Source organism: Pipistrellus hanaki, assembly GCF_964339955.1.
Source record: "Pipistrellus hanaki genome assembly, chromosome: 9".
In the NCBI taxonomy this organism is placed as follows: Eukaryota; Metazoa; Chordata; class Mammalia; order Chiroptera; family Vespertilionidae; genus Pipistrellus; species Pipistrellus hanaki.
This window is the reverse complement of record NC_140511.1, coordinates 78,878,051-78,904,659: the sequence shown is the minus strand read 5'-3', so window position 1 is coordinate 78,904,659 and position 26,609 is coordinate 78,878,051. Positions and strand designations below refer to the sequence as shown.

Genomic DNA, 26,609 nt, shown 5'->3' with positions numbered 1-26,609 from the left:
ACAAACAAAAAAACACTTTAAAAAATAAATTAAAAAAATTAAAATGCGGCTCTCAAAAGAAATTTCAATAGTTGTACTGTTGATATTTGGCTCTGTTGACTAATGAGTTTGCCGACCACTGGCCTAGAGAAAGTGAGGACAAAGGCAGAGAATAGATTCAAAAAATATTTGGAGATAGATACTTAATCCTAACAAAAACCCTCTGAGTCATCAGATGTTAGAATTAGTCTCAAGGAAGAGTGCACAAAGTTATAAGGTAAACGTGAAAACTTGTTCAGGACTTTTGACTTTAAGTATAGAGATCATCCCAAAACACCATGTACCCTCCCCATGCAGCTAGGATAGTGGTCTAGGTGATGAATATCAGAACTGAGCCTGGGACATGGGCAGTGGTGCTGAGTAGTGAACATTTTACTTATAAAGAATGCTACAGATTGGGCAAGAGAGTCTTTCCTATCTTTAGTTTTTAATAATTCTCTTAACATTTCTACTTTATTTAGGCTATTGTGTGGAAGCAATGAGTTTAAAACCCTTCACCTACCCGTTTCCAGAGACAAGATTTCTTCATTCAGGAACAAGTGTGTATAAATTCAAAATCAGATATGGTGACAGCATCAGGTAAATTTAAAGCTGGGAGGGGAGCCTTTGTAAGCCGGGTAATGCATTTTCTCATAGGTGATCCCTTTGCCTTCACCCAGTCCGGGAGACTGGCTGGAGAAGCACATTGTGGGTCTTTCCCAGGTGTTTTATGTTCCATATGTCATTACTCATATAATTTCCTAAATTGGTAATGGCATACCTTTGGGGCAGTGGTTCTCAAATTTTTCTCAGGACCCCTTTGCACTCTTAAAATTATTGAGTATCTCAAAGTTTTTGATTATGTGAATTATAACTGTCAAAACTTATCATATGAAAATTAAAACAAAATTAACATACTAATTTTAAAATATATATCTTTAAAATGTTTTAATTGAAAAAAAATTTTAAAAATGTTTTAATTGACTTAGAGATGAATGGAAGGGGAGAGAGAGAGAGAAAGAGGGACGTTGATTTATTGTTCTACATATTTATGTATTCATTGGTTGCTTTTTCTGTGTGCCCTGACTGGGGATTGAACCCGCAACCTTGGCATATGGAGACAATGCTCTAATCAACTGAGCTACCTGGCCTTGGCCTTATGTCCTTAAATGTTGACAAATAACATTTTATTTAAAATACCTATCTTATTTTAAAATATATATATTTTTTATTGATTTCAGAGAGGAAGTGAGAGGGACAGATAGAAACATCATTGATGAGAGGGGAATCATTGGTCTGCTGCCTCCTGCATGCCCCCTACTGGAGATTGAGTCCTAAATCCTGGGCAAGTGTCCAGATCAGGAATCTAACAGTGATGCTCAACCACTGAGCCATACCAGCCAGGCTAAAATAACTGTATCTTTAAAAAAATTAATGAGAGCCCTAGCTGGTTTGGCTCAGTAGATAGAGCGTCAGCCTGCAAACTAAAGGGTCCTAGGTTGGTCAAAGGCTCATGCCTGGTTTGTGAGCTCAGTTCAACATGCAGGAGGTAGCCAATCAATGATTCCCTCTCATCACTGATGTTTCTATATTTCTATATCCCTCTCCTTTCCTCTCTGAAATCAATAAAAATATTTTTAAAAATTGTGAGAAGGCTGGCATTGTTAATATTCCCGGGATTTGCTCCAGAATACAAGGATGGTACAACATACAAAACCCATCACTGTAACACACCACAGTCAGCTGCTCTCCCAGGGCATGCCATGTCTGTCTTCTCTCTCAGGCGTGCATTTTCCAAACTCTGAGAGTCCCCACAGTCTTGCAACTGGGGAAGCAATGGGCAATGGCAGCTCATCAAGGGCTAATCCCTTGATTTATTTTTATTTTATTTTTTTAATATATTTTATTGATTTTTTACAGAGAGGAAGGGAGAGAGATTTTATTGCTCCTCAAGAATATTAAATGAAACTAGATTTTTTTTTTCTTTCTGTGTGGCAGTAATGATGACTACAACTGCTAGTATGGTTAGACGACCCCCTAATTTTACAGTTTTAGGCCTATATTTACTGTATAAGACTACCCCCCCACTACAAAGAAAAGACTTACTTTGCCGTCAAGATCTGCAGGTAATTTTTGTGCAATTTTGGTCTTTGCCCCCGATTTTCGGTTGACTTTTTTTCGTTTCAAAAGTCGTCTTATACGCCGGAAAATACGGTAAGTGTAATTGGCTTGATTTAAGCTAAGACACCAGCAATTTTGCTCACCATTGTTTTTGCACTAAAGATTACAAATCAAATGTTAGCACAGTGACAAAGGCAAGTAAATTGTAATATTATTATGAAAATGTTTGCCTTTTGAGACCCCTTGAAAGGAAGGGTCTTAAGAACCCCTAGGTGTCATCTGCCCATACATGAGTACAAATGGCCTAACAGATTAGTAACTTTCATATGAGAATTTCAGGTCTTTGCAGTTAGTGGAGAAGATATTTGGTATATAGCCTTGTTCTGATTCTCAGACCACACCTCCTAGGGGATCACTTCCTCCCATGAGCTCCGGGTTAGCCCGTGCAATTGTGATTTAGTCACTAGAGGCCCGATGCATAAAATTCATGCCACAGGAGCCCCCCCACCCCCCCAGCCAGCACCCAGGACCCCAGCTTCCTTCAAAGCCCAGCTTCATCTGGAAGGCCATCCTTTCTGGTCTAATTAGCATATTATGATTTTATTGTTATAGCTGTTTCTTTAGCTCAGTGGCAGTGTCATTTCTGCTCTACTGTCTACTGTCTCCAGAGCTTTCCCTGGCTGATCTTCTGTTTGCTTACTTTCTAGAGGGGAAGATGTAGAAAATAAGGAAGTCATCATCCAGGAGCTGGAGGTAGGGAAAGAAGCTGACACCTTCTGGGGAAGTTGTTCTCTAAGCCGAGAATGTGTCCATGTCCAAATTCTAGTTATTTCCCACCAACTGAGTCACAGCCTCCGCTCCATTACTTGGCTTCTCCGGCTCCATTTCCTCTGCAAACAGACGTACTGTTTTCCAGGGGCAGGAAAGCCCGTACTCTCCCAGCTTTCCTGGCTGAAGTGTCAGCACCTTTGAGGCTGGGAGTTTTGTTTCTACCAGAGTTCCCGGCCACGGGCAGCTTTCCTCTGTGGCAGCTGGCACAGAGGAAGCTTCCAGAGAAGTGAGGGGCCGCCGCCTCCCAGGGCTCTGGGAAACCGCACATCCAACCACCGCCTGGTGCTTGACGTCCAGGAAGTTCCACTGTAAATACAGAGGCAGGCTGCTGTCTTCATTTTAATTGGAAACATTTTCCATTGCTTTATTCCCATCTCATTTTCATTCCTTTTCTACTCAGCTCCTCTACATTTAGGTTTTCCCACAGGAAAGAGACTGAGCAGGTGGACATTTTTGTAAATTGGTAAAAGCACTGGGCAAGGGGTTAGAGTTCTGGGAACTGGTTCTGGATTCCAGTCCTGGCTGAGCCACTAATTAGCGGTGTGACCCTCAGCAAATCATTTCTCTCTCTGGGTCTTGATTGCCTCATTGATAAACTAAGAGTTTTAAAATATATATTTTATGGATTTTTCTTACAGAGAGGAAGGGAGAGGGATAGAGAGCTAGAAACGTCGATGAGAGAGAAACATTGATCAGCTGCCTCTTGCACACCCCCTACTGGGGATGTGTCTGCAACCAATGTACATGCCCTTGACCGGAATAGAACCTGGGACCTTTCAGTCCGCGGAGCCAAACCAGTTTCAGCAAACTAAGAGTTTTAAAGTAGTTTATTCTCTTCTAACTTCCCAACTCAGTGATTTATGACTATTGTGGTTTATGAAGACATGTGCTGTCACATTTCAAAGAATTCAAATAGAATTAAATACATAAACATGACAATCGATGGAACAAAAAATTTGAGTCATAGCCTTAAAGATACTTGTGGCTCTTGAGCTAAGTGTTGGAAGATACATTAGGATCTTGCAGGACCTTAGAGAGATTGTTATAAATAGCAATATAGGACAATGACAGTTTTTTGCTTATTTTAATAGTGAGTAGAGCAGGATTTATTTCACTTTGCTTCAGTTAGCGGGGCAGAGAAGAGCTCATGGGAGCACAGTAAAGTGGGGAGAGCATAGATTTTAGAGCCATTCAAACTGGATTTGATTCCAGTTCTGCCTCACAGCCTGATTGTGGGCAAGTGACCTACCTTCTGTGAATGTTCCCTTGTCAGCGAGGATTAGAAATAGGTGTGTGCGGTGCCTGCCACATAGTGCTCGATAACACCTAGAGAGCATTTATATATATTTATAATCATATTAAAGTTTCCAAAGTGCTTCTTATATGTTCTCTTTTGCTCTCATTTGTTTTGAGGCAGATTTTATCATTCTCTTTCATTCATTTAGGAAATATTTATTAATAGGCAGTATAGCCTAATTGTTAAGAGGGTAACAATTGGGAATCCCACTGCCTGGATTCATATCTTGGCTTCACCATTACTAGCTATGTAACCTTGAATAAGTCATTTTACCTCTTTTTGTCTGTTTCCTCGTCTATAAAATGGGGATGATAGAAATGTCTATCTCATAGAGTTTTTGAGTATTAGATTAATTAACAGCATGTCATTTTCCAGGATTCTATTCGTGTGGTCTTGGGAAATTTGGACAGTCTGCAGCCATTTGCTACAGAACACTTTGTTGTATTTCCCTGTATCCTTTCATTTCTGGATGGGAAGGAGCTACAGTTCACATTGTAGATTCAAATGGAAGCGATGAGCCCATAGACCGTCTAGAAGGCTGGTCAGGGAAGGGAGAGAACGTCGTCGCTAAAAGAGTCCTCGGATCCGTAGTGACTCCTTCCTCACTCCTTAGCACCGTCCCAGATAAAAGCAAATGGGAGAGGGTGTCCCACTTGAAATTCAAAAACGGCGACATCGTGTTGATCCCCTACCCATTTGTTTTGACACTGTATGTGGAGCTGAAGTGGTTTAATGAGAACCTGTCATCTGGTAAGTAGAGTGATGGCAGGGTGGGTGGTGGAGAAGAGAGAGGGGAAGGCTGAACTTGCACCGTGTCAGCTGGAATGGGAAATGGCCAGTCAGCCTGGGCTCCAGTACCACCCAGTGGAGAGGTCAGGAGCATGTGCTCCAACCCAGAATGCCTAGTTCAAATCCTGGTGGCCTTGCCACTTAATCTGAGTGACCTTCAACAAATTTCTTTTTTTTGAATCCTCACCCAAGGATATGTGTTTTTAAAATTAATTTTTAGATAAGTTTCTTAATATTTCTGTGCCCTTTTTTGTGCCTTTTTTGTGAAATTGTGAATAATAATAGTACTTATTGAGTTGTTAAAACCATACAATATATGAATATTGGAGGTTGGAAAGGAAGTATACAGTCTAATCACTCAATGAAAGAGCCTATTTATGAAGACTTTCTTCCATTTTAGAGGTTTCAGTAACTTCCACCTTAGTAGTATCTTAAAGTAGTATCTCCTAATTTTTAATCTGAGTCATTGCTATTTTTACTTATAACGGGGTAAGTAGACACCTGCAAGTTTGATTAGGAAAAGAGAGCAAAGGCCTTACCTCAAAATATCTCCCCAATTAATTTGTCACTGATGTCTGAAGGTCCACCTTTTGTTTCATAGTATGGCCCCCCCTTTTTTTGGGGGGGGGACCCCTTTATAAGTGGCATATCATTGGAATACAGTGTGAATCAAACTCTGGATTTTCAGCTTGTAGATGATAAAATTCTAAAATAGGGGAGGAAGAGATTTTTGAAGACTGTATTTCTAGGATAGGTGGTACCAGACAGAAGGGGAAAGAGTATACACGGGGGTTTTGTCTAGGACCAGTTCTAGACAAAAGCAAATGGTAGCCAGAAATCCAGGTGAATCGATGTCTTAACCCATTATGACATTTAAATTTCCTGTTATAGGGAGACCAGTCGATGATGGTTCCCTTGGATTGGTAAGTTTGCCTTCGTATAGGAAGTGAAAACTGCCTTTATTAGTTCATGTTGAAAATCCCCAAAATCCTGCTCTAGCCCAGCCGGTGTGGCTCAATGGTTGAGCATCAACCTATGAACCAGAGATCATGGTTTCATTCCTGGTCACATGCCTGGGTAGTGGGCTTTGTTCCCAATGGGGTCATGCAGGAGGCAGCTGATCAGTGATTTTCTCATCATTAATGTTTCTATCTTCCTCCCTATCACTTGTTCTCTGAAATCAATAAAATAATATTTTTTAAATTGGTTCTTGGGACAAAAAATTAAAATAAATCCTGCTCTGGTCCCTTTCTATTTTCCCTTGTTGCTGCCCAGGTCCAATCAGAACTGGATGCATGAGGCCATCTTTTCCCCCGTGGCTAACTGTCTAAGATTGTCCCTAACAGAATGTCTACCCTTACTTGCAAAGTTGACGAAGTTGCTTTTGCAACTTAAAGATGGGGAGTTCATTGTGCCCCCATGAACCGTGAGCAGCTCTGAGAAAGGAGGAATCACAGGCGTCTGGTTCCTCTCTGAAGGTCCTCGCCGAGAGGAAAGCAGCAAGAGCCATGAAGAAGAAACGAAAGCGCATGGAACTGTCCATCTCTCCCAGCAGGCCAGGGCCGGACAGGTCAGTGGTGAGGCCAGCTGCTGCTGCTGCTGGTTCTTGTCCTTCGGCGAGTCACTTCCTCTCAGGCCTTCACTGGCATCTGCCTGTTCCAGTGGGTGGACTGAGGCAGCGGTCGCCAACCAGTGGTCTGTGAGGTCTGAAAGGTTGGCGCCTGCTGGACCGGAAAGGAAGTAAGTTAATATTTGCAATGTAATGTGAACACAACCCCTTCTTCAGCAAAGTAGGATTCTTCTGTTCATTAAGACCAAGGCTGAGAAGAAAAGCAATCAGATCTGTACAGTTGTGTCCAATACCTACAATGAGAACTTAATACCAGAAAACAGTAAGAAGGCACAAGATTTAAGAGGTCCCAAGATATTATACAAGAACAAATAAAATGTAACTGTTTTACCTAGTGAGCAGTAAGCTTTTAGAAATGTAAAAGATAGTCCAGCCCTAGCCAGTTTGGCTCAATGGATAGAGCTTTGGCCTATGGACTGAAGGGTCCCAGGTTCAATTCCAGTTAAGGGCACATATCTGGGTTGCAGGCTCAATCCCCAGTTTGGGGCATGCAGAAGGCAGCTTATCAGTGAATTTATTGCATTATTGATGTTTCTATCTCCTCCCTCTCTGAAATACTTACTTATTTATTTATTTATTTATTTATTTATTTATTTATTTATTTAAAAGTCCAGTCTAGCCCGGCCAGCATGGCACAGTGATTGAGTGTCAGCTAGGAGGTCACAGTTTGATTCCTGGTCAGTGTACATGCTCAGATAGTGGGCTCAATCCCCAGTAGGAGCTTGCAGGGGGCAACCGATCAGTGATTCTCATCATTGATGTTTATCTCTTCTACTCCCTTTCTGAAATCAACAAAAATACATTTAAAAAACCCACAGATTTGCTGAAACCGGTTTGGCTCAGTGGATAGAGCGTCGGTCTGCGGACTGAAAGGTCCTGGGTTTGATTCCGGTCAAGGGCATGTACCTTGGTTGAGGACACATCCCCAGTAGGGGGTGTGCAAGAGGCAGCTGATCAATGGCTCTCTCTCATCGATATTTCTTGCTCTCTCTCCTTTCTGTAAAAAATCAATAAAATATATATTTTTAAAAACCCCACAGATTTTCAGAAAGTTTCTATTAAAAAAAGATAGTCCAATCTAAAATATAAGTGTCTATAGGAGGGTATCAGTTGTTGGGTGATGTGCTGCGATATGTGATATTAGGTGGAATATCGAGCACATTGCTAACATGTTGAAGTTGCTATTGAGGAGGCTAATTCTTTTTTTTAATTCTCTGTCAGGGACAAAATGAGTCAGTAAAACAATTCAGTTGTTGTTATTAGCACCCAGAGAGCTGCTGGGATACTCCTAGGTGTGGTTTGCTCCCCAGCACAGGGTGCTTCCCTCCCAGGTTCACAGTGAGCAGCTTCTCTTTTCCTGGGAATGTGGGGCCCCAAGACGTCCAGGAGCAGTGAAGGCGGACCACCAGGAGGTGATTTACCCCCTCCCGGTGCACACGGCGGAGAGCAGGCACTCCTCCAGCCGCTGGGGTGTGAGGTACTGGAGGTGTGGAGCTTCACGTCTTTCCACTTGCCTGGATGTTCTGTGGAACTGAAGCTTCACATCTTCTCTCGCTCTGGGCTTTGATGCACGATCAGGTATTTCAAAGTCCGATACCTGCTGGCAGCCCGTTTTCCTTTTCTCAACCACGAGATCCCTAAGTGGGGATTCTACTGTGAGTTAAAGCAGCACCCAAAGAGAAGTTGGCCATACAATTCATTCTGCAGGCCAAGAGCGGTATAAAAATAGCCAACCTGCTGAAATATTCATTTAGCCACGTTTGCCTGAATGTGGTGATGTTGCTGCTGCCAGCAACATTTCCTGGGCTTTTTCCCACCTCAGGGCCAAGATGAGGACTTCCAGCCAAGGTCCCAGCAGAAAGAAGCTCCTCCTGGACACCAGCAGGGTAAGCACTCCAGTGGAGGCATCCTAGCTCTGTTACAGTCAGTCCGGATTCCTGTTACCAGCACATCTCGGTCCTTAGTACAGACAGAATTGACCGAACTCACTCTCAGGTTTCACCATCTGCGGAACAGCATTCATCCATTCTGTACTTGCCACAGCTTGTCTCAAAGTGGCTGCATAACACTAACACGTCGGTGAATCCCTCTCTTCTCAGCTTAAAAAGCTGCTTCTTGTACTTGTAGTTGAAATAAGAAAAGAGATCTGTTGAACTGAGGTAGGATCCGATATAGAATTTTCTCTTTAGAAATCGTTCTGCTTTCTTCTACATTAGAGCCTGAGTCTACAGACAAGCTAGGCATGTAAAACACAGGACACTAGTAAGAGAAAACTTAATTAGAGCAGTGATGGGTTGGCCCCAATATATTTAATTTCATTTGTGAGGTCTGTTCCCCACTTAGGTATTCATAATTCTGCTATGCCTCCATTTCAGGGCTTCTTTTCTGTAATAGTCTCTAAAATAGTACCCTTTTTCTTTTCCTTTTATTTTAAAAATAGCTGTTATTTAATACCTTTTTCTTCTCTCTCTCCAAAGTAGCTCTGACCTTAAATATCCAAACACTTTTAACGCATCACCCTTACCTTCCCAGGACTCCATTATATGATCAGTTAATGAGCAAACATTTATGCATCCATTCAGCAAACTTTTAAGTAATCTACTATGTGCCAGGTACTAAGGATATCACAATCTCACCTAAAATGCCAGCAGTGTAAGCTAGGCAGGCCATTGCTGATAGATAGGCTATGAGCAGGAATAAAGGCAGACCACAGGATTACCTCACTCAGAGTAGGTGGGTGTCAGGGAGGGTTTCTGTAGCAGCTCAGAGTAGCTCAAAGAAGTAAGGCCAAGAGGAGAGAGGACAGTGCATTTGGTGACTCCGAGCCAGTGCCCGGAGCTTGGAGCAGTGGTGCTGGGAGCGGTCACTGGGGAGTCAGCCCTGGCTGGAGCATGAACGGCCTTAAGGCTGCCTTCCAGGTGACAGGAATTCCCTGAAGCATGTTTAAGGAGAAGAGTAAAATGATTTTCCTTCCTAATGATTCTTCTGTCTTCTGTTTGCAAGGCATTGTGTGAGATGCAGAGGCACACCAAAACATGTAACATTTGGTTTCTTGTAGGAGTTTACCATGTGGTGGGAGGAAGCAGGCACCCTCCAGGCTCAGATGTCTACCTGTGGGCAGGTCTGGGCACAGGCCTCCTGTGCCACGCATGGCCAATGGTCCTGCAGTGATTGTAGGTAGATGGTTAGATGGTTGCTCTCTTCTATCCTCTCATCCTTTAGAGAGGGAAAAAGAACTCAAAAAAGTACAATAGGAGACATGAAACTCTGGAGAACAAAGATGCTTTATACAACCAAGATAATTACTGTTTAAGGAACATTTCCTTCACTTTCTCCCTTCATACCGTCCTATTCTTAGCTTGACAAATCATCTCCTTTAGGAACAGCACTCACAGTTTCTTATTCAACATAATTACCTTTTCAACCTGATACTGAATTTAGAAAAAAAACCTCTTGAGCAAGAAAGAAATCCAAAAGGAACATGTTTATTGATTTTGACTCAAAGCCCAAAGACAGTCTCAGTTGTAGACCCTGCTCCCAGGAAGAGGATTTCTCCTAAATTAACGTGATCACAGTGGCGCTCAGTGTAAGTCACTTGAGCTGGAAAAAATTGAATTTGCTCCTATGGTCCAATGCTTAATATTTTCTCTTCCCCTTGGGGGGAAGGTAGGGTGTGAGATCACAGTGTGGATTATACACGTCTGGACACATTGAGAGCCTATGTGGGGAAGGCTTAAAGGAAGACCATGCATCTGAAGAAGGCCTCTGTTTGCGGAGAAGGGCAGACTCATTCGTTCCCTTTGTTACCCCCGTTTCCAAGACCTAGAGATCAGAGGGTGGAAGGATAAAAACTGGGAGAGAGCCCAGATGGCGTGGCTCAGCGGCTGAGCATCGACCTATGAACTAGGAGGTCATGTTCAATTCCCAGTGAAGGCACATGCCAGGTTGTGGGCTCCATCCCCAGTGTGGGGTGTGTAGGAGGCAGCTCATCAGTTTCTCATCATTGATGTTTCCATCTCTCTCCCTCTCCCTTTTTCTCTCAAGTCACTAAAGATACTTTTTTAGTTAAAAAAAAATAAATGGGGGAGAACAGAAATATGGTCTAGAGGTAAAACACATTGCATGTGTGTTGGTGGTTTTGTGTTTGCCACCTCTGCTTGAATTGCACTTCTAAGCAGATCTGGCCTGAACATGCGGAAGCAACCTTGTGTTTGGTTTTCAGAGCATTGTGTCCCATTGGCTGTCCCAGATGATACCCTCAGCCTCATTTCAGGCTGTAATGTGTTTTCCTCTCTTGACATTTGCCTAAGGATTTCAGAAGAACAGAAAAGCTCAGTTATCTGTGAGGGGAAGCTCCCTGGTTCAGAAGTGGGCTTTACCTCTGCCTTAGGGCCTTTGCTCTTCTGGTCACCACTGCCATCTTACCAGATGCTTTCATTAGGGTCAATGCACCAAACCAGCTTCATTAAACTTGTAAGAATCATTCCTTCAAGCTGGAAATCAGAGCTGAATCCTCTGAATTCCCATCTAGAAGAGTTAAAAGATGTCTTCCTCCTTCCCAGAGTTTCCTTTCACTTTTGTAGGAACTGTAGAGGCCCAGTGCATGAATTCATGTATGGATGGGGTCCCTTGGCCTGAATGGCGATCAAGGCCTATGGCCGGCCGGGGAGGGAGGCCTGTGAGAGTGCACTGACCACCAGGGGGCAGCTCCTGTGTTGAGTGTCTGCCCCCTTGTGGTCAGTGCACCTCATAGCGACTGGTCAACTGGTCGTTCTGGTCATTGGGTCCTAATGGTCACTTAGGATTTTATATAGATATAGATTTAGATAGATATAGATATAGATGATTTAAGTGGCTGTCTATGTGGCCTGGAATTTGATGGTTTGTGGAAAAGCTCATATCAGAAATACCAGCTTGCTTGGGCTGGGGGCTATATTCTAACTTCCCTGGTGGCTTGCCATGCTTCTGCCTCCCAGACCTACCTGGACAGTATGCAGCCCCTTGCTGTAGAGTTCTTCACCAGCACTGCTTGGTATTCAGGCCCTCAGGTTCCATACAGGGCATTTGGGGGGAAATGGGAAGGAGGGCAAACCCATTCGTTCCCTTTGTTCCCCCTGGTGAGGGGAATTATCGGTGGTAGAGATTCCCACAGAAAATAGGACCCAAGTTTCTGGCTCTCAGGTTGGCTACGGGAAATGTGGGTTTGGAACCAGGTTGTGGGATGTCAAAAGGAAGCACTGTACTAGTGAAGGGAGAGCACAAGGAGAAATCATGAGATTGTGCTGATTGCTTATGTTGTGGTTATGTCTCCCCTGCCCAGCTCTAGCCATGCTGATCCTATTTACTGGCACTCAGTGGCACTGTGCCTTTGTGCATCACATCCGTTCTGGAACGGCCTGCTCTCCCTGACCGCCTCCTAACCCCAGTTTACCCCGTTAGGACAAAATCCCACTCATTCCAAGTGAAGTCTTCCTTGATTAGCTGCCACCTGCTCTATTCACGTCCTTCTCATCAACCACAGCACTCCCTGTAGACTCATGGGGTGTCTTATCACCCGCCTTGCAAGACGGTCTGTGTGTCAGTTTACCCATAGGTTATACTGTTCTCACAGTAAAGGGAAGGTCCTCCCGATTGCTGAACCTCAGTATTGTGCCATTAGTAAGAGTGGGCACTCAGTAATACGGAATAATAAGTTAAACCCAGCTTGGTTTATTCTCAGCTCTTAAATCTTATTTTAGGAGGACAGTTAGGAAGCTGAAATGGGAAAGGACATCATACCGAAGGAAACACAGAACCTGCCTGAGCAGTCAGAAGCCCGGCCCCAGCACCGATGTGAAATCAGTTCACCAACCAATAGCATTCAGACCCCACGGTGTCTAAGAGTCAAGTTTACATTTTTCTTTGGTCCTCTTTTTACAGAACATGGAAAGAAACACCCAGCAGGGATGTCAGGAGACTCCAGCATTTGATGGCGCTGATGGCCAGGCACAGGGTAGGTTCCGGGAAGGGCATTTGTTCTCTAATACGTCCTGAGCCTTTAGTTTTCTGACAGCAGAGCAGCACAGAGCTCCGAGTCTGGGCGCGCTCGCTGGTGGTGTCTTGTTTCCATGGAGGTGCCTGTTGGCCGCTCTCCAGGCTAGGGGCCTGCCCTGGAGTGACAGGAGCCAGCCTCGCCCAGCTCCCATGGCCTCCCCGTGCTTCTGATAGTGAAACTGAGGCTCCCAGTGCTTCACAACAGCTCCATGATGGGTGATGAGTTTTACAGAGAAGTTGGAAAGGATGTGTGACTTTTTGTTTTATTGGAGAACGCTCTCTGGGCAGCTGTCTCTTGTTTTCCCTTCGGGGCAGTGGTGTTAATATTGAAGGTGTAGCAGATGCTCAGCAAGGCTGGGAATGCATGTGGCGGTGTCGCCCTCCTAACTCGCTGGTCTTACCCAGCATCGGGCCTCAGTGTGGCTGCAGGTGTCACAGAAACAGGCATGTGAGCAAGTGAGTTCTTCAGGTTCTCACTCCACATGCAGACCCCAGCCTGGCGGGGGGCCGGGACTTACAGTGTGAAATCTCAGAGGCCTGGCTTTGGAAATGACTCCAAGATCAGATAGCATCTTACTGGGCTGAGATGAACTTGGGAAAGTCAGAACAAAGAATTCACCTGGCTTTAAAAAATCCTGGTGTGCGCTGTTGTTGGCTCATGCTGAGTGTCCTGCCTTCTGCGCATGTGAAATAGCCCCCCCCCCCCACCAACACTTCCTGCCTGAGCGTTTTCCTTGCAGGTTCTAGGTGGGAGGAGAGCCCACCAGGGGAGACTAGCCCACCGCTGCAGCAAAGCAACGCACCTCCACCTGCGGGCCCCACAGGCCCGGGGACCGGTGGCTTCTTTGGGTTTCTGAGGTAATACAGACTTCTCTCCTGCCTTCAAACTGAGACCCTGGGAGGGGAGAAGGGACTGCTAGAGTCTCAGCCTGTTCTGCTTTCTTTCTTGCAGTTCTTTCTTCCCGTTCCGGTATTTCTTCGGGAAGAGCAGCCAGTGAGCCTTCCATCCTCTGCTTATGACACTCGAGTCCTGGGGAAGGAGGGCCCCACACTCCGAGTCTTCTTATTGGCCTGTCCTGTCCCTCGCCCCTTTCCAATAAATTTTTTTTTTTCCAATTTAAAACTAAGAAAAGAACTTTCTAAAATGCTCTACTCTGAGAATTGTTCTGCTCTGAGGTTCAGTTTAGACCTTTCATCTCCAGCACTTAGGATCCTTATGGCAATTAATTATTTATGAAAGTTATTGACTGAGTTCAGTGAAGTAGAGGGTGAGAGAGAGCAAACTCTTTCCTCAAGATACAGAGAAGCACTGCCTGCCACCACCCGGGGGTCTGCCTGGGTCTGCCTGCTCTCGCTGACAGGATGCTTGGTGGGTGGGGTCTGCAGCTCACTGCCACCTTTCAGTCGCCTGCCAGTAGTTAGGGTCTTGCCAAACGCACTGCGGGGACAGACAGATTAGGTTCCTGTTGTGTGGCCAGCGAGGATCAAAGTAATTGTCGGGAATTGAGGGAAACTCATTTTAGCTGAGGAAGAGGACTGATTTTTTAACTGTTAGAGATGTTTAGTATTAGAGTGGACCACCTTGTGGAGTAACGAGCCCTTGTTGCCTCTAGTCTTTACACAGCTGACTTACCTGTCAGGTGCTGGGATGAGTGGGAGCTTGGAGCCCCCTGGTTTGCTGCCTTCAGCTGGGGTGCGGAGAAGAGGAGGGCTGCTGCGAAGGGCCAGGGACCTGAGGAGAGGAGGGCCGAAGGGGAAACCAGCGGGGGTCGGGACTGGAGGACTAGGGACAAGGTGCGTTTACAGCCTGTGCCCTCTGTCCCAAGCACGGCCTGCGGCCCAAAGCTGCCAACAGGCACAGCTCCGGCACCTGGAGACCCGAGTGCTTCTGCCTGACCAGCTCACAGCGGAGCCCGGGCAAAGCCCTTTCCCGCCGGTCATTTCTCCTCTGGGAAACGAAGAGGTGGGCTTCGGTGAGCTCCGACAGGCCCTGCGCTGGCTCTGCTGAGCAGGACCGTGAGGCAGTGGCCCTGGGGCTGGGGGCCAATCGCCTTCTGGTTTCCACCCACCCGGTCCCTGCAGCTCCTGGTGGCTCGGGTTTTTTTCCAGCTGGCCCCATTCCCGTCCCAGTGTAACTCAGCACCATCATGGAGCACGGTTGGGTTCCCAGTCGCCCCAACAGCTGTGTGACCCCAGGAACACTCCCTTGATCTGTAGCTGCCTCACCTGGAAGCCAGGGCCAGAGTTGGACTGGATGATGGGATTTGCTGGGATCAACGTCAGGCTCTTCCCGGTGCCAGATCTCTTGGCCCGGCGACTAGAAGCCACTCTGGAGCTGACCCCAGGGTGAGAAGCCTGTCACTTGACAGTGGAAGCGAAGTTCTGAAGTTGACCTAGAATCCCCTCTCCCCGGCTCTGCCTCCAAGCACATCTCAGCAGACGGCCCCTGGTGTAATTTCTTTTTGAAAATAATTACAGGAAAGGCCAGTGGCAGCTGCCTTGAGTTGTAACATTGACCTAAGCTGTCAGTCTCTCCAGGTTGCTCTCTCATGCAGTTGGAGAACCATGGCTACAACCAGCCACAGCCCTTGGAAACATGCTGTCATTTCCTCTGTCTTAAGAATCCACCTCCCACCCCTACCCGCACACTCAAAAAAAAATTTTTTTAAATCTCCCAGACCCTTTCCTCTGCGGTAGATTAAGGAGACTGAGCTGGGCTGAGTTTAGTGGGGTTTTTAAAAAAGATGTTTTTACCAATTTTTAGGGAGAGGAATAGAGAAATAGAAACTTCAGTGAGAAACATCATGGATCGGTTGCCTCTTGCACACCCCTACTGTGGATCCAGTCTGCATCCGGGGCATGTGCCCTAACCGGGAATTGAACCAGTGACCTCTTGGATTGTAGGTCACCGCTCAACCATTGCACCATGCCAGCCAGGCATCAGTAGTTCTAAGGTTGGGGTGGTGAGGCCCTCACTGAGTGTTCTGCCCAAGGCCACACAGAGAACCCAGGTGGCAACAACTCGGCCCTCTCTCGGGCCCTCTCTCCACCTGCACACAGCTGCCACTCCGCCGGCTCCTGGGCTTCTCTCCCCACCTCGCTTCCCCAGCCCTGGGCCGTGGGCAGCTTTTGGGCAGAAGGGAGCAGAAAGCAGATGCCACGCCCCCAAACACACCTCAGAGGAGCTGATCTCCCAGGTGGGATGGCTGAGGCCTGAGGCTTGAGGCTGGGCGCAGCCTGAAAGCCGATCTCCGGGAAGGCGTGGCTCCCTACTGCTGGCAGATAAAAGTCTGAGAAGCTGCGAGTCTGAAGAGCAGCAGCAGGCTGCTCACCGAGCCACTCAGCCAGCCGCTCAGTCCTGGGCCTTGGAAGTGGTAAGCCCCTGAGGCAGGAGCCCTGAGGGCCCCGGGGATGCAGATGGGGTCCTACAGGCCAAGGTGGGCAGATGGCGGGGCAGATGTCTGTGCGCCAGATGGTGGGAGAAATGCAGGGGGAACCCACCACAGTGAGCTGACAAATCACATCCAGACTGCTGCTCACGCTGATGGCCATCCAGAGAGACTCAGCAGACGCCCTCAGAGGCAGGTACAGGGCAGTCAGACAGGCTCACCTGGCCCTGGCTCATTCACCTGGAAGCATCCGCCTGCACACGCCCTAGAGACCTCTCTGCCCACTGTTTCAGATGCCCATGGCGTCCCCCCAAGCCCTGCTCTTCTGCCTGCTGTTCCTGGTGACCACTGAAGGCTGGGGTCAGCAGGCGGCCATCCCGGGCTGCCACCTGCACTGTGAGTAACTTGGGGCAGAGGGCTGGGTGGGAGCAAAGAGCTGATGGGCTGGACAGGGGCAGGCAGCAGCCTGATGGGCCCACGGAGGGACGGGCGCGGGAGCTGGGTGAGACCTCGCCGAGGCACCGTCCACAGCTCACCCGTCTCCTCCCAGCCTTCACCGTGACCGTGCGCAGTGACCGCCAAGGCACCTGCCAGGGCGCCCACGTGGCCCAGGCTTGTGTGGGCCACTGCGAATCCAGCGCCTTCCCTTCGCGGTACTCGGTGCTGGCGGCCAGTGGCTATCGCCACAATGTCACCTCCATCTCTCAATGCTGCACCATCACCGGCCTGAGGAAGGTGAGGGGCCCGCTGGGGGAGGCAGAGGAGTCGGGGTCTAAAATGGCTCAGGAAGGGGACTGGAACCGAACCCCTCTCCCACAGGTGAAGGTGCAGCTGCAGTGTGGGGGGGGCCGGAGGGAGCAGCTGGACATCTTCACAGCCAGAGCCTGCCAGTGCGACATGTGTCGCCTCTCACGCTACTAGCCCCCCCTGCCCCCACCTCCTGCCGCTTGGTCAGTCCCTCTATATCCTGAGCATCACTGCGGACAGAGCTTCACCCCCTGCCCCTGCCACCTCCTTACCAGTCTCATCATTGCACTCCCCGCTCCGCCATCTCCCTCAATAAAGCAAGCAGTCCTTGAGTTTCTGTCTTTATTAAGTCTACCCCCAGCCAGGGGAAGGGGGACAGACCAAGGTAACGGTGACCCCACCTTGCCCCGGACATGGGGAATCTCTTCTGCCTGTGCCCTCACCCCTCCCCCTGCCCAATAAATAAAAAGGGGACAAGAAAGTACGGAGGGAGGGGAGGAGGGGAGGAGGGTGCCCAGGCCCAGGCCAGCATCTGTTGGGGGTGAGCAGGGGAGAATAAATAGACCATGGATCCATGGTGGGGTGCAGAGGACCTCGCGCTGGCACGAGGTGGGGGGCATGAGGCCTGAGCCCCATTGCCCTAGGCTGGGAGCAGGGTGTGGGAGCCTGCCTGCACGGGAGCCCAGCTTTTTGGGGCAGGGAGATCCCTGATGGCAGCTTCCTGGTCAAGCTTGCCCTGGTCAAGTCCCGCCACAAGGGCCGGAGAGTTCTGTGCCAGGACCACCATCTCCTCTTCTCCCCGCCGTAAAGTGCCCATGCTGGGCCAGGCAGGGAGCCCTCCAATGCACTCTGGCCAGGCCAGGGGTAGGTGTGTGTCTCTCTGGGCCCTGGGCAGGAGGGCACAGAGGGACTGACAGCTCTGGGGTTAGTTCCTCCCTTTCTACAGGATCTCTAGCTCTGACCCCCGTTGGTGGCCACCTGGGGTGGAAGGCGCTGGAGCGGGGCCTCTTTTGCCCCCTGGGTCCCCTGCAACCGGCGTAGCCGTAGCTCCTCCAGGCCTTGCCACAGCTCCTGCCGCTCCTGGGCCTTCTGCTGCTCCCTGCGGGGAGAGGAAGGCAGGTCCCTGTCTGTGGCCTGCCTGCAGCCGGCTTCCCTCAGCACCACCTCAGCTGCCAGCGAGCTAGGGGAGCCCTCCGCTCGGGAGGAGACCACTGAGGCGGCCGGTCCTGAGCAGGCGGCCGGCCTGGCTCTGAGACTGGCTAGGGAGAGAGGAAACTCCACGTGCGGGAAGCCCTGGGAGGACCACGGGTCATGTGGAGTGGGCAGCACTTGCCAGGAACAGGGAGAGACTGTAAATATCTGAATAAGTGCGGTCATCCTCTGAGGCTCCCTCCAACCAGGAGAAGCTGGTTCCTTCCTGCTCTCCCCTCCCTCCGTGTCCAGCTCCACACTCACTGCTGTTTTTCCAGCTTGTAGGAGGCTGTGAGCTCATCAAACAGCTTCCCGTTCATCTCCATGAAGGTCTTGAGCACATTGTAGATCAGTGACACGATGGTTCTTGGCAGGTCAGGGGAGGGGTGAGATGAGAGCAACTTCAGCGTGGCCCCACCTCCCTCCACAGCGCTCTGCCGGTCCCTGTCCCCAACAGCGTGCAGCCACCACACCGCCTGCCCTGCGCCTCCCCTCAGCCCTCCGGGACCCTCCTCTCAGGCTCTCCAGCTGGGAGTGACCCCGGTCTGCACTGGCTGCCCCGGGACCCGCTTCTGCGCGTTAGGTCGGGCCTGGGCACTCACTGGTTCCAGTGCTCCTTGGAGACTTGGTAGAGGGTCCCAAACACAGCAGGCAGCACAGTGTGGCAGTTGTCCTCAATGAGGCTCAGGATATATTCGTTGTTCCAGAAATACAGAGCCCGCTCTGCAACCTGGGGCGGGAGATGGCGGAGGGAGTGCCTGGCAGAGGCTTCCCTGCAGGTGCAAGGGCTGTATCCACCCCACCCCACACCCCAGGGCGCTCTGCCTCACACCCCCATCCTCAGCACTCCCCTAGCCCACTGGAGGAAGCACTGACAGGAGGAGAGAAACTGGATTTGGAGTCCAACGCTCAGGGCTGAATCCTGCACATTGGTCACATGACCTTGGGCAAGGCATTTAACCTCAGCTTCAGTTTCCTCATCTGTTTCATCTGAAAAGGGGGCTAATAACTAATAGCTCTCTCCCCAGGGCTGTTGAATGAGGTGCCAGAATCACTGTGAGGAAGAACTGGCTTCCACCAGGTTATGGCTCATGAGAATGGGAGCGAGTCTGTCACACGTTATAGCCAGCCTCATGGTGGGGAGTGGGGGGTCCCAGCTGGGCCCTGAGGTGGACTGATTAAACTGAAGGCCACTAAGAAAAGGAGAGATGCCCTAGTTTGGATAGAGTGTCGGCCTGCAGACTGAAAGGTCCTGGGTTCGATTCTGGTCAGGGGCACTTTCCCAGGTTGTGGGCTCCATCCCCAGTGGGAGGCGCGTAAGAGACAGCCAATCAATGGTTCTCTCATCATTGGTGTTTTCTATCTTTCTTTCGTCCCTTCTCTGAGATCAGTAAAAAAAAAATATATATATATATATATATATATATATATATATATATATATATATATTTATTTATTTATTTTAAATAATACTTAGTATTTTTAAAAATATATATATTTTATTGACTTATTAGAGAAAGGGAGAGAGAGAGAGAGAGCTAGAAACGTTGATGAGAGAGAAACATCGACCAGCTGCCTCTTGCACACCCCCTACCGGGGATGTGCCTGCAACCAAGGTACATGCCCTAGACCGGAATCAAACCTGGGACCTTTTAGTCCGCAGACCGATGCTCTACTGCTGAGCCAAACCGGTTTCGGCAATAAAAATATTTTAAAGAGAAAAGTAGGGATAACCCACGTGGAGCACATTTTAGTTACCGAACATGCTTAGCCCACTATCTCTAACGTCCCTATTGGACACGTTACAGATGAGAAGCTTCATCGCTCAGAGTGAAGTGATCTGCCCAGCGCCCCTCAGCCAGTGGGAGGCAGATCTAAGGCTTGACCCAAGGGCTCGACCCTAAGGCCAGCATCGCCCCCTTATCAGACCCAGGAGAGTCCAGGGGGCCGAGGGAGCTGTGTTAGGCCAACTGGTCAACCTTCCTAGTCCATTCCCCAGGCCCCACCCTCACCCATTCCCACCCCATACCTGGAAATGGGGGCTGGACACACAGCGAGCCACCTGCTTGAACAGGGGTTCCTGGATCTTCACAAACTGCGAGGGCTCAATGACATCAAGGATCTCTTCCATCTCCCCCAGGAACATCACCTGGGGGCGGGGACAGGGGCAGCGTTCCATCTCCCGACACACACCCCTGACTGCCCTCCAGAAGCTACGCTTTCCTGACCCCCTCTGGTGGTCGTCTGAGCCCGCTTCCTACCTCCTTCTGGGTGCAGGTTTTGGGCCAGTATTTGAGCAGTCCCCGGATCACCTGTGGGAGTTGAGGCAGAAAGGAGTCAGGCCTGCAGGGACGGGGACCTGCCTTCTCCCCCACAGGTACTCACATGCTCTGTCAAGGTGGCATCCTTTTCCAGGAACTGCACCACACAGTATGCCAGCTATGGGGGCAGAGAGAGAAGGTGGGTCCGCAGGGGACCAGGGCAGGACCTACTCTCATCCCCCAGCATCCTCCTGGGATGTACCAGGCACTGTGCCCAGTGCGCAGGGACACAATGATGGCCTCACAGGGTGACATTCGGCAAACCAGCCCTTACAAATGTCACACAAGTTTCCACGACAGAAATCTGTATCGCAATCTATGCGAACACGGGAGCGTTTAAGCCTGCCTATGGCAGGTTGAGACCAAGGGGCTGGGAAGGGTTCGCAGAGCTGATGTCTGAGAGCCTTAAAGGGTCACGGGGCTTCTCTACGTAGAAGGATCGGAATCAGTAAAGAAAAAGGAGGTGACTTAGTGTGGCTGAGCCAGAGCGGCAGGCTGACCCGCATGGCTGCCCTGACTGTCCGCTGTCTGCTGTGCGGGTAAGTCTGGGCCTTACCTGGGCGTGAAAGACTGACAGCGACTTAACGGAGTGCAGGGGAATCAGGACCCGAACCAGGAACTGCTTGTGCTCAGTCTTCAGGGGCAGCGCAAAGCCATTGATGATGCTGAGGAGGGGACAGGAGAGGAGGGCTCAGGTGACCGGCCTCGATCCCGTCTCCCCAAACGCTGCTGCTCTGGCGGAGGCCCGGGAGAGTCACCTTCCTAAGATCTCCAGCAGCTCGGCCACGCCGTTGAAGTGCTCGAGTTCATAGATGAACCTGCCGGAGGAGGAGGACAGGAGGGCTCAGAGCAATTGGAGCAGGCCCAGCCCTCCCAGCCCGCCTGCCTGCCCACCCAGCCCTGCACGCTAGTCCTCTCCCCCCACCGGGGCCGCGCTCCCTTCCCAGCACCCTGAGCAGGCCCCACGGAGATCCACACCCACCTCGGACCGCTCTTCTCAGCCCAGCCCCCAGCGCCTCTCTGGTCTCAGCTCAAACCTCTGCCAGGGAGCATTCTCTTCCCCCAGACCCCAACCCTCTGACCTGGTCCCCGTCCAGTCAGCAGGCACCTAGCCTGCTCCTTCACTCTTCATGCCAGTCAACCGAAAGAATGCCAGGCACTTGGAGCATCTCCTCTGCCAGCCCAGGAGGGGGGGTGCATTGGATCCATTGTACAGATGAAGAAATGGAGGCGCAGTGGTTCAGGGAAGCTTGTCCCAAAGTGAATAAGCAGGGGGTCTAACGGAGTCTGAGGGATCGTGTCTCACCTACTCTGTAGTTCCGGCCTCGGTCAGGGCGCAGTCCTGTTTTGGAGGCATCGCCTCATTTCTTGATGACTGTCCCTGATGTAGCTGTCATCCCCACTTTAGAGATGAGGGAACTAGGAGAGCTTAAATAATGTGCCCGAGTACCCAAATATTGGAACCAAACTCAAATACAGGCCTTTTACTTCAGAGCCAGTCTCAACCCACAAGGCCATGCTAGCATTGGTGCTCACTACACATTTGCAGAAAGAATCTTTTTTAAAAATACATATATTTGTATTGATTTCAGAGAGAAAGGGAGAGGGAGAGAGGAACATCACTGATGAGAGAGAATCAGTGACTGGCTGCCTCCTGCCCGCACAAGTTGGGCCTGTGCCCTGACCAGGAATGGAACGGTGACCTCCTGGTTCATAAGTCAACGCTCGATCACTGAGCCACACCAGCCGGGCAGAAAGAACCTCTATAGGTCCCTACGGCTGAGCACAATAAAACTCAAAAGATACAGATCATAGACCCCCTTGGACTGACAGAGGCCCTGCAAACCACTGCATCCCTCTCAGCCTCCGTTTCTTTTTCTGTAAAATGGAAACCAATGTCCTTTCTCTGCTGACCTCACAGGCTTTGAATAATCAATATTACAAAATATGTTGCCAAGAAAGGCCTCGGGCCACCAGGGTTCCTTGGGACCCCCTGCCCGGAGCCTCTGCCTCAGACTTCTCCCCCTCCCTCCAGGTCCCGCGGGCGGGCAGCGGCGCCTACCGGAGGAAGATGTGGCTGCACTGCTTGCGGATGTAGGCCCGGAGCCCCAGGAACTTGCCGTAGACCCGGTGCAGGATGGTCTTGAGGTACTCACGCTCCCGGGGGTCCTCGCTATCAAACAGCTCCAGGAGCTGTGGGACCAGGGTCAAGGGTCAGGGGAGAGACCAAGCCCAGGGTGCTTCCATTCTGTCCCCCTGCCTCCTGGCACCCCGGCCTGGGTTCCCCACGTCACCATCAGGACAAACTTTTGGTCCACATATCTCTTGGCCACGGAGGGCTGGAAGTCTGGGCTCTCCAAGAAGCGCAGGAAAAACTCGTACACCAGCTGGGGGAGGGGACGGACAAAAGGTGAGTTTGAGGACAGACTCCCCTCCTCAGCCCACCCTGTGGCCCTCATCCACCAGCCCAGGACCTGAGGAGACCCGCCCCCGTCCTCCATCTCTTCTAAAGCTCCATCCCTGCCCCCCCGGCCCTCAGACCTGCAGATGTGGCCACGAAGGCTCAAGGTTGGGCTCATCCTCTTCAGGGTCAAATTCAGGGTTCTCGCTGGGCGGCAGCGTCCGGAAGATATTCACTGAGATCTGAGGGGCACAGACGGGTTGGGTTCTCTGCGAGAGAGCCCCAGAGGCGGAAGCCAGGACCAGCACCTGCCCCAGCACTCGCTCCGTGGCAGTCATTCCCTGATCACAGAATTCATGGAAGCCCTGGGCCGGGGGCTGGGGGTCCGGGTGGATAAGACACGTCCCACCCTCTATGTGGTGCATGCAGCCCGTGGGCAGACCAGATGGGAAGCAGCAAGGACTGCGGACATTGCAGGCTGCAAAAGGGAGCTTTCTAGCATGGGCACTGAGAGAGGCTTCCTTAGAAGCGCACCTGAGCCAGGGCTTGGCGATGAGGGCCTTGGGGGGGGGGGGAGGGGGGTGTGGTGGTGGTGGTGTGTGTGCACAGGCCTGGGGAGAGCATAAGCAGCAGTGACCCCGCTGGCCCTGGGCGGGTGCACTGGAGGGCGGAGTGGGGAGGGGAGACGTGGGACTCGAGGCCAGGCAGGAGGGTATTGGGTTTTTCTCAGGTCAGCAGTGTCCCTGTGCCCAGTCCCTCCCCCAGGCGGTGGCAGGTGCTCACCATGCGGATGATGTCCGGGTAGACGGGCTCGATGAGCACTCCCCGCGTGCTCCCCACGCACTCCACCAGCTCATTGAGCGCCGCCCGCTTCACCTCCTTCCCCTTCAGGTCGGCCACGCAGTCCAAGAAGTCAAACATCACGCCGCACTGGGCCAGCTTCCTGCTCAGCAGCTCGTGCAGCTCCGAGGCCGGCACGTCTGGGGAGGAGGGGGCGCTGAGCCTGGGCCCAGCTGCCACGGCTCTGGGGAGGGGCGAGCCCTCCTGATCTTAGGGCAGCCCCCCTGCCCCCAGACACCACGCTCTTGTGCCATCCCCACTCCTTCACACCGGGGCTCCTGTCCACTCCACGCCTCTGAGTCTCTTCCTCCGAACCCACAGAGGGCCTGGTGGCCTGAGCACCGACTGCTGGGCTTCCCAAGGGGCCCCCAACAGCCACTCTCCCTCCCTAGGTGGCCCTCTAACAGCCAGAAGTGGGGTGAAGGGTCAGAGCTGAGGGTCAGGCCCTTAGCCCGGAGGTGGGGGCTACACAGTGACCCCAGGGAGCCCTGCTCAACACCTGCTCCTGGACCCTGGCAGCGCCTGGGCCTCAAGTGGCCTCTGGAGCCCAGGCTGTGGGCCCCACCCTTGGCCATGGTCTGCCCCCCAGGGTGGCGCCACCTCCCGATGCCCCACCTCCAAGGATGACAGGCCGATCAGGCCATGCGTCAGCAGAGGGCTGGGGGTGGGGGTCAGCTCGGATGGGGGAGTCCCTCACCCGGAAGGGGCCCCCCAAACCCCCTCTGATGGCAGCTGCCGGCTGCTGCTCACCACCCTCACTGGCACCAGCGTGGGCTCACCTTTGAGCAGGGGCAGCGGCGTGAGCTCCTGCTGGTTGCTCTGGTAGCGGAACTGAGAGGAGCTATGGGACCGCCGGGGCCGGGCCCTGCGGAGGGACCTGCGGGAGAAGCCGTCCACCTTGTCGGGCGGCGGCACAGGGGACAGCCCCGGGGAGGAGGGGCTGGTGGGGGTGCTCGCCGGGGGCAGCTTCGTCTCCATGATGGTCAGGCGGCGGCGGCGAAGCCTGCACGGACCCCGGGGCTCCTGCTGGCCCTAGAAGGTGCTGGGTGAGGCTTGGCTGACTAACTCGGGCCCATCCTGGGGCGGGGGGGGGGGCCACAACCACAGTCCTGGGCCCCCCCCAGGGCCTTCGGCAACCGCCCAGTCCTGGGGGGCAGGCAGGGTGGAGAGGAGGATGGCTGAGGTCTCAGGTTCTTCCTGGGGGTCCCGGAGAGTCCAGTTGGGGTTCCCACTTGGGTCTTTGGAAAGCGAAGTCGGGCAGAGAGGTCAGCAAGAAGAGATGGAGAGAGCCGGTCAGTTTTTCCGGGAAGACAGCGGCTGAGTGCTGCTGGCGCCCATCTCTGTTCCCTCCTCCGGCCCAGACCCTAAACGGAGGTGGGACCCTTCCTCCGGGGACAAGTCCCTCCCTCCTTCAGTCTGAGGGCCTCAGCTCCAAAATAACCCGCTCCGCACAGAGCCTACCCCGAACCAGCCCCGCCTGGAGCGGGGATCCCGTCACTCCCGCTGGCCCCGATAGAATGGGGCCCCATTCCTGCCCCACTAACCTGGCCACTAGGGACTCCCCAAGAACGGGCCCTATCCCTATGCCACCCCCTCCTGGAGCCCAGCACCTCCCCCACCCCGCTCCTTCCTCGCCCCCAAATCTTAGCAGCCTCCGGCGGGGGGACACTCACTTCTGAGAGCCGCAGACTCCGGGCCCCGAACCGCAGGGGCTGCAGGCGGGGAGGGGGCGGCTGCTCAGAGCCCCGTCCCGGCGGCTCCGCTCGGGGTGCTGGGCGGCGGCGCCCCGGGGCTCCCTCTCGGGCTCGGGGGGGCCGGGCAGACCCCCAGCTCAGCGGCGGGGCGGGGCGCGGGCGCTCGGCGGGCTCGGGGGGGTCTGGGCGGCGCGGGGACCGCTTCTCCGGGCGCCGGACCGACCTGGCGCAGCACCGCCGCGGAGCCCGGCTTTATGCGCCCGGCGCCCGCCGCCCAGCTGCTCAGGATGACATCAAGTCACCCCCCTCCAGCCCGCACTCCGCGGCGGGGGGCGGGGCGGCTGCGTCAGGCGCTCCCGGGGGCCGCTGGGAGATGTAGTCCGCGCGCCGCTTAAAGGGGCAGCCGGACCGACGGGCAGCCCCGTGGGCTGACTGGGGATGGGGTCCGAGTGGTGCTGAGCGCCTAGGTTCCGGAAGGGACTGCCTAGGAGGGTGGAGGGCTCCGGAGTTTGCACCGGGAAGCTAGGACTAAAGAGAGAACACGCAGAAAGGGGCCCGATGCTATGCCAGGCCCAAAGACCTGGCCTGCTCCAACCCGTCCACCCCCACGGGACCCCCACTCTCGTCCCAGAATGGCCCCTTTAGAATCCCCATGGAAACCGGCGCCGGGCCGGTTAATAGTCCGCCTGGGCCAGTGCCTGCTGGGAAGGGTGTGGCGCCCCCCAGGCTGCTGGGAAATGCAGTCCATCCTCAGGCCTGCAGTCCCCCTCCCACCTCTTGCTGTCTATGGTGACATCATGGACTGAGGTTTAAAGGGCCAGCCTTGGAGTGGCAGAGAATCAGAGCTGGAGGTGTTCCCTGGCACTGACACCACCCCCCTCCGGGCAAGCTGGACTCCCCAGACAGACCTCCCAGCCCCTCTTGTTCAAAAGCCCGCGCAGGGTATCCGAGGCACAGGTGGCATTCCAGGAGTTGGGCATTCCTGCCAGAAGTTCCCAGCCTGCAGTTCCCTTCACCCCTTCCTAGAACCCTGGACCCCAATACCCTTTATACTCCCGGATTCCATCCCTCTACACTACGCTGTGAAATCTCAACTCAGAAGTGGTTTTTAAAAAAAATATTTATTTCAGAGAAGAAGGAAGGGAGAGAGAGAGAGAGAGAGAGAGAGAGAGAGAGAGAGAGAGAGAGAGAGAGAAGAGAAACAATGATGAAAGGGAATCATTGACTGGCCCCTTCCTGCACATCCCTATTGGGGATTGAGCCTGCAACCTGGGCCTGTGCCCCGACCAGAATTGAAGCTTGACATC

At 52.0% G+C, this 26,609-nt stretch overlaps 3 protein-coding genes across 3 annotated transcripts; 2 read left to right on the top strand and 1 right to left on the bottom strand.

Moving 5' to 3' along the window:
• Positions 1 to 508: 508 nt before the first annotated feature.
• Positions 509 to 14,013, top strand: MAJIN (membrane anchored junction protein). Its single transcript, XM_084895950.1, has 10 exons — positions 509 to 618; positions 2,847 to 2,892; positions 4,643 to 4,718; positions 4,892 to 5,017; positions 5,948 to 5,979; positions 6,535 to 6,626; positions 8,509 to 8,572; positions 12,606 to 12,678; positions 13,460 to 13,577; positions 13,672 to 14,013. Exons 1-10 carry the CDS (start codon positions 518 to 520, stop codon positions 13,715 to 13,717), a joined length of 774 nt encoding a protein of 257 aa, XP_084752076.1. The 5' UTR covers positions 509 to 517; the 3' UTR covers positions 13,718 to 14,013.
• A 1,424-nt stretch (positions 14,014 to 15,437) lies between these two features.
• On the top strand, positions 15,438 to 17,029 carry GPHA2 (glycoprotein hormone subunit alpha 2; the record flags this gene model as incomplete). Its single annotated transcript, XM_084895991.1, has 2 exons — positions 15,438 to 16,504; positions 16,659 to 17,029. The coding sequence occupies exons 1-2, from the start codon at positions 16,402 to 16,404 to the stop codon at positions 17,027 to 17,029; spliced, it is 474 nt and encodes a 157-aa protein (XP_084752117.1). The 5' UTR covers positions 15,438 to 16,401.
• Positions 17,030 to 17,183: 154 nt separating this feature from the next.
• PPP2R5B (protein phosphatase 2 regulatory subunit B'beta) lies at positions 17,184 to 25,620 on the bottom strand. The gene is made up of 14 exons (XM_084895891.1): positions 25,282 to 25,620; positions 24,388 to 24,846; positions 23,552 to 23,748; positions 22,909 to 23,010; positions 22,662 to 22,754; positions 22,430 to 22,560; positions 21,126 to 21,185; positions 20,924 to 21,032; positions 20,432 to 20,485; positions 20,308 to 20,358; positions 20,076 to 20,195; positions 18,649 to 18,776; positions 18,311 to 18,412; positions 17,184 to 17,954 (listed from the first exon to the last, which is right to left on the bottom strand). Exons 2-14 carry the CDS (start codon positions 24,584 to 24,586, stop codon positions 17,807 to 17,809), a joined length of 1,494 nt encoding a protein of 497 aa, XP_084752017.1. The 5' UTR covers positions 24,587 to 24,846; positions 25,282 to 25,620; the 3' UTR covers positions 17,184 to 17,806.
• Between the last annotated feature and the right edge of the window lie 989 nt (positions 25,621 to 26,609).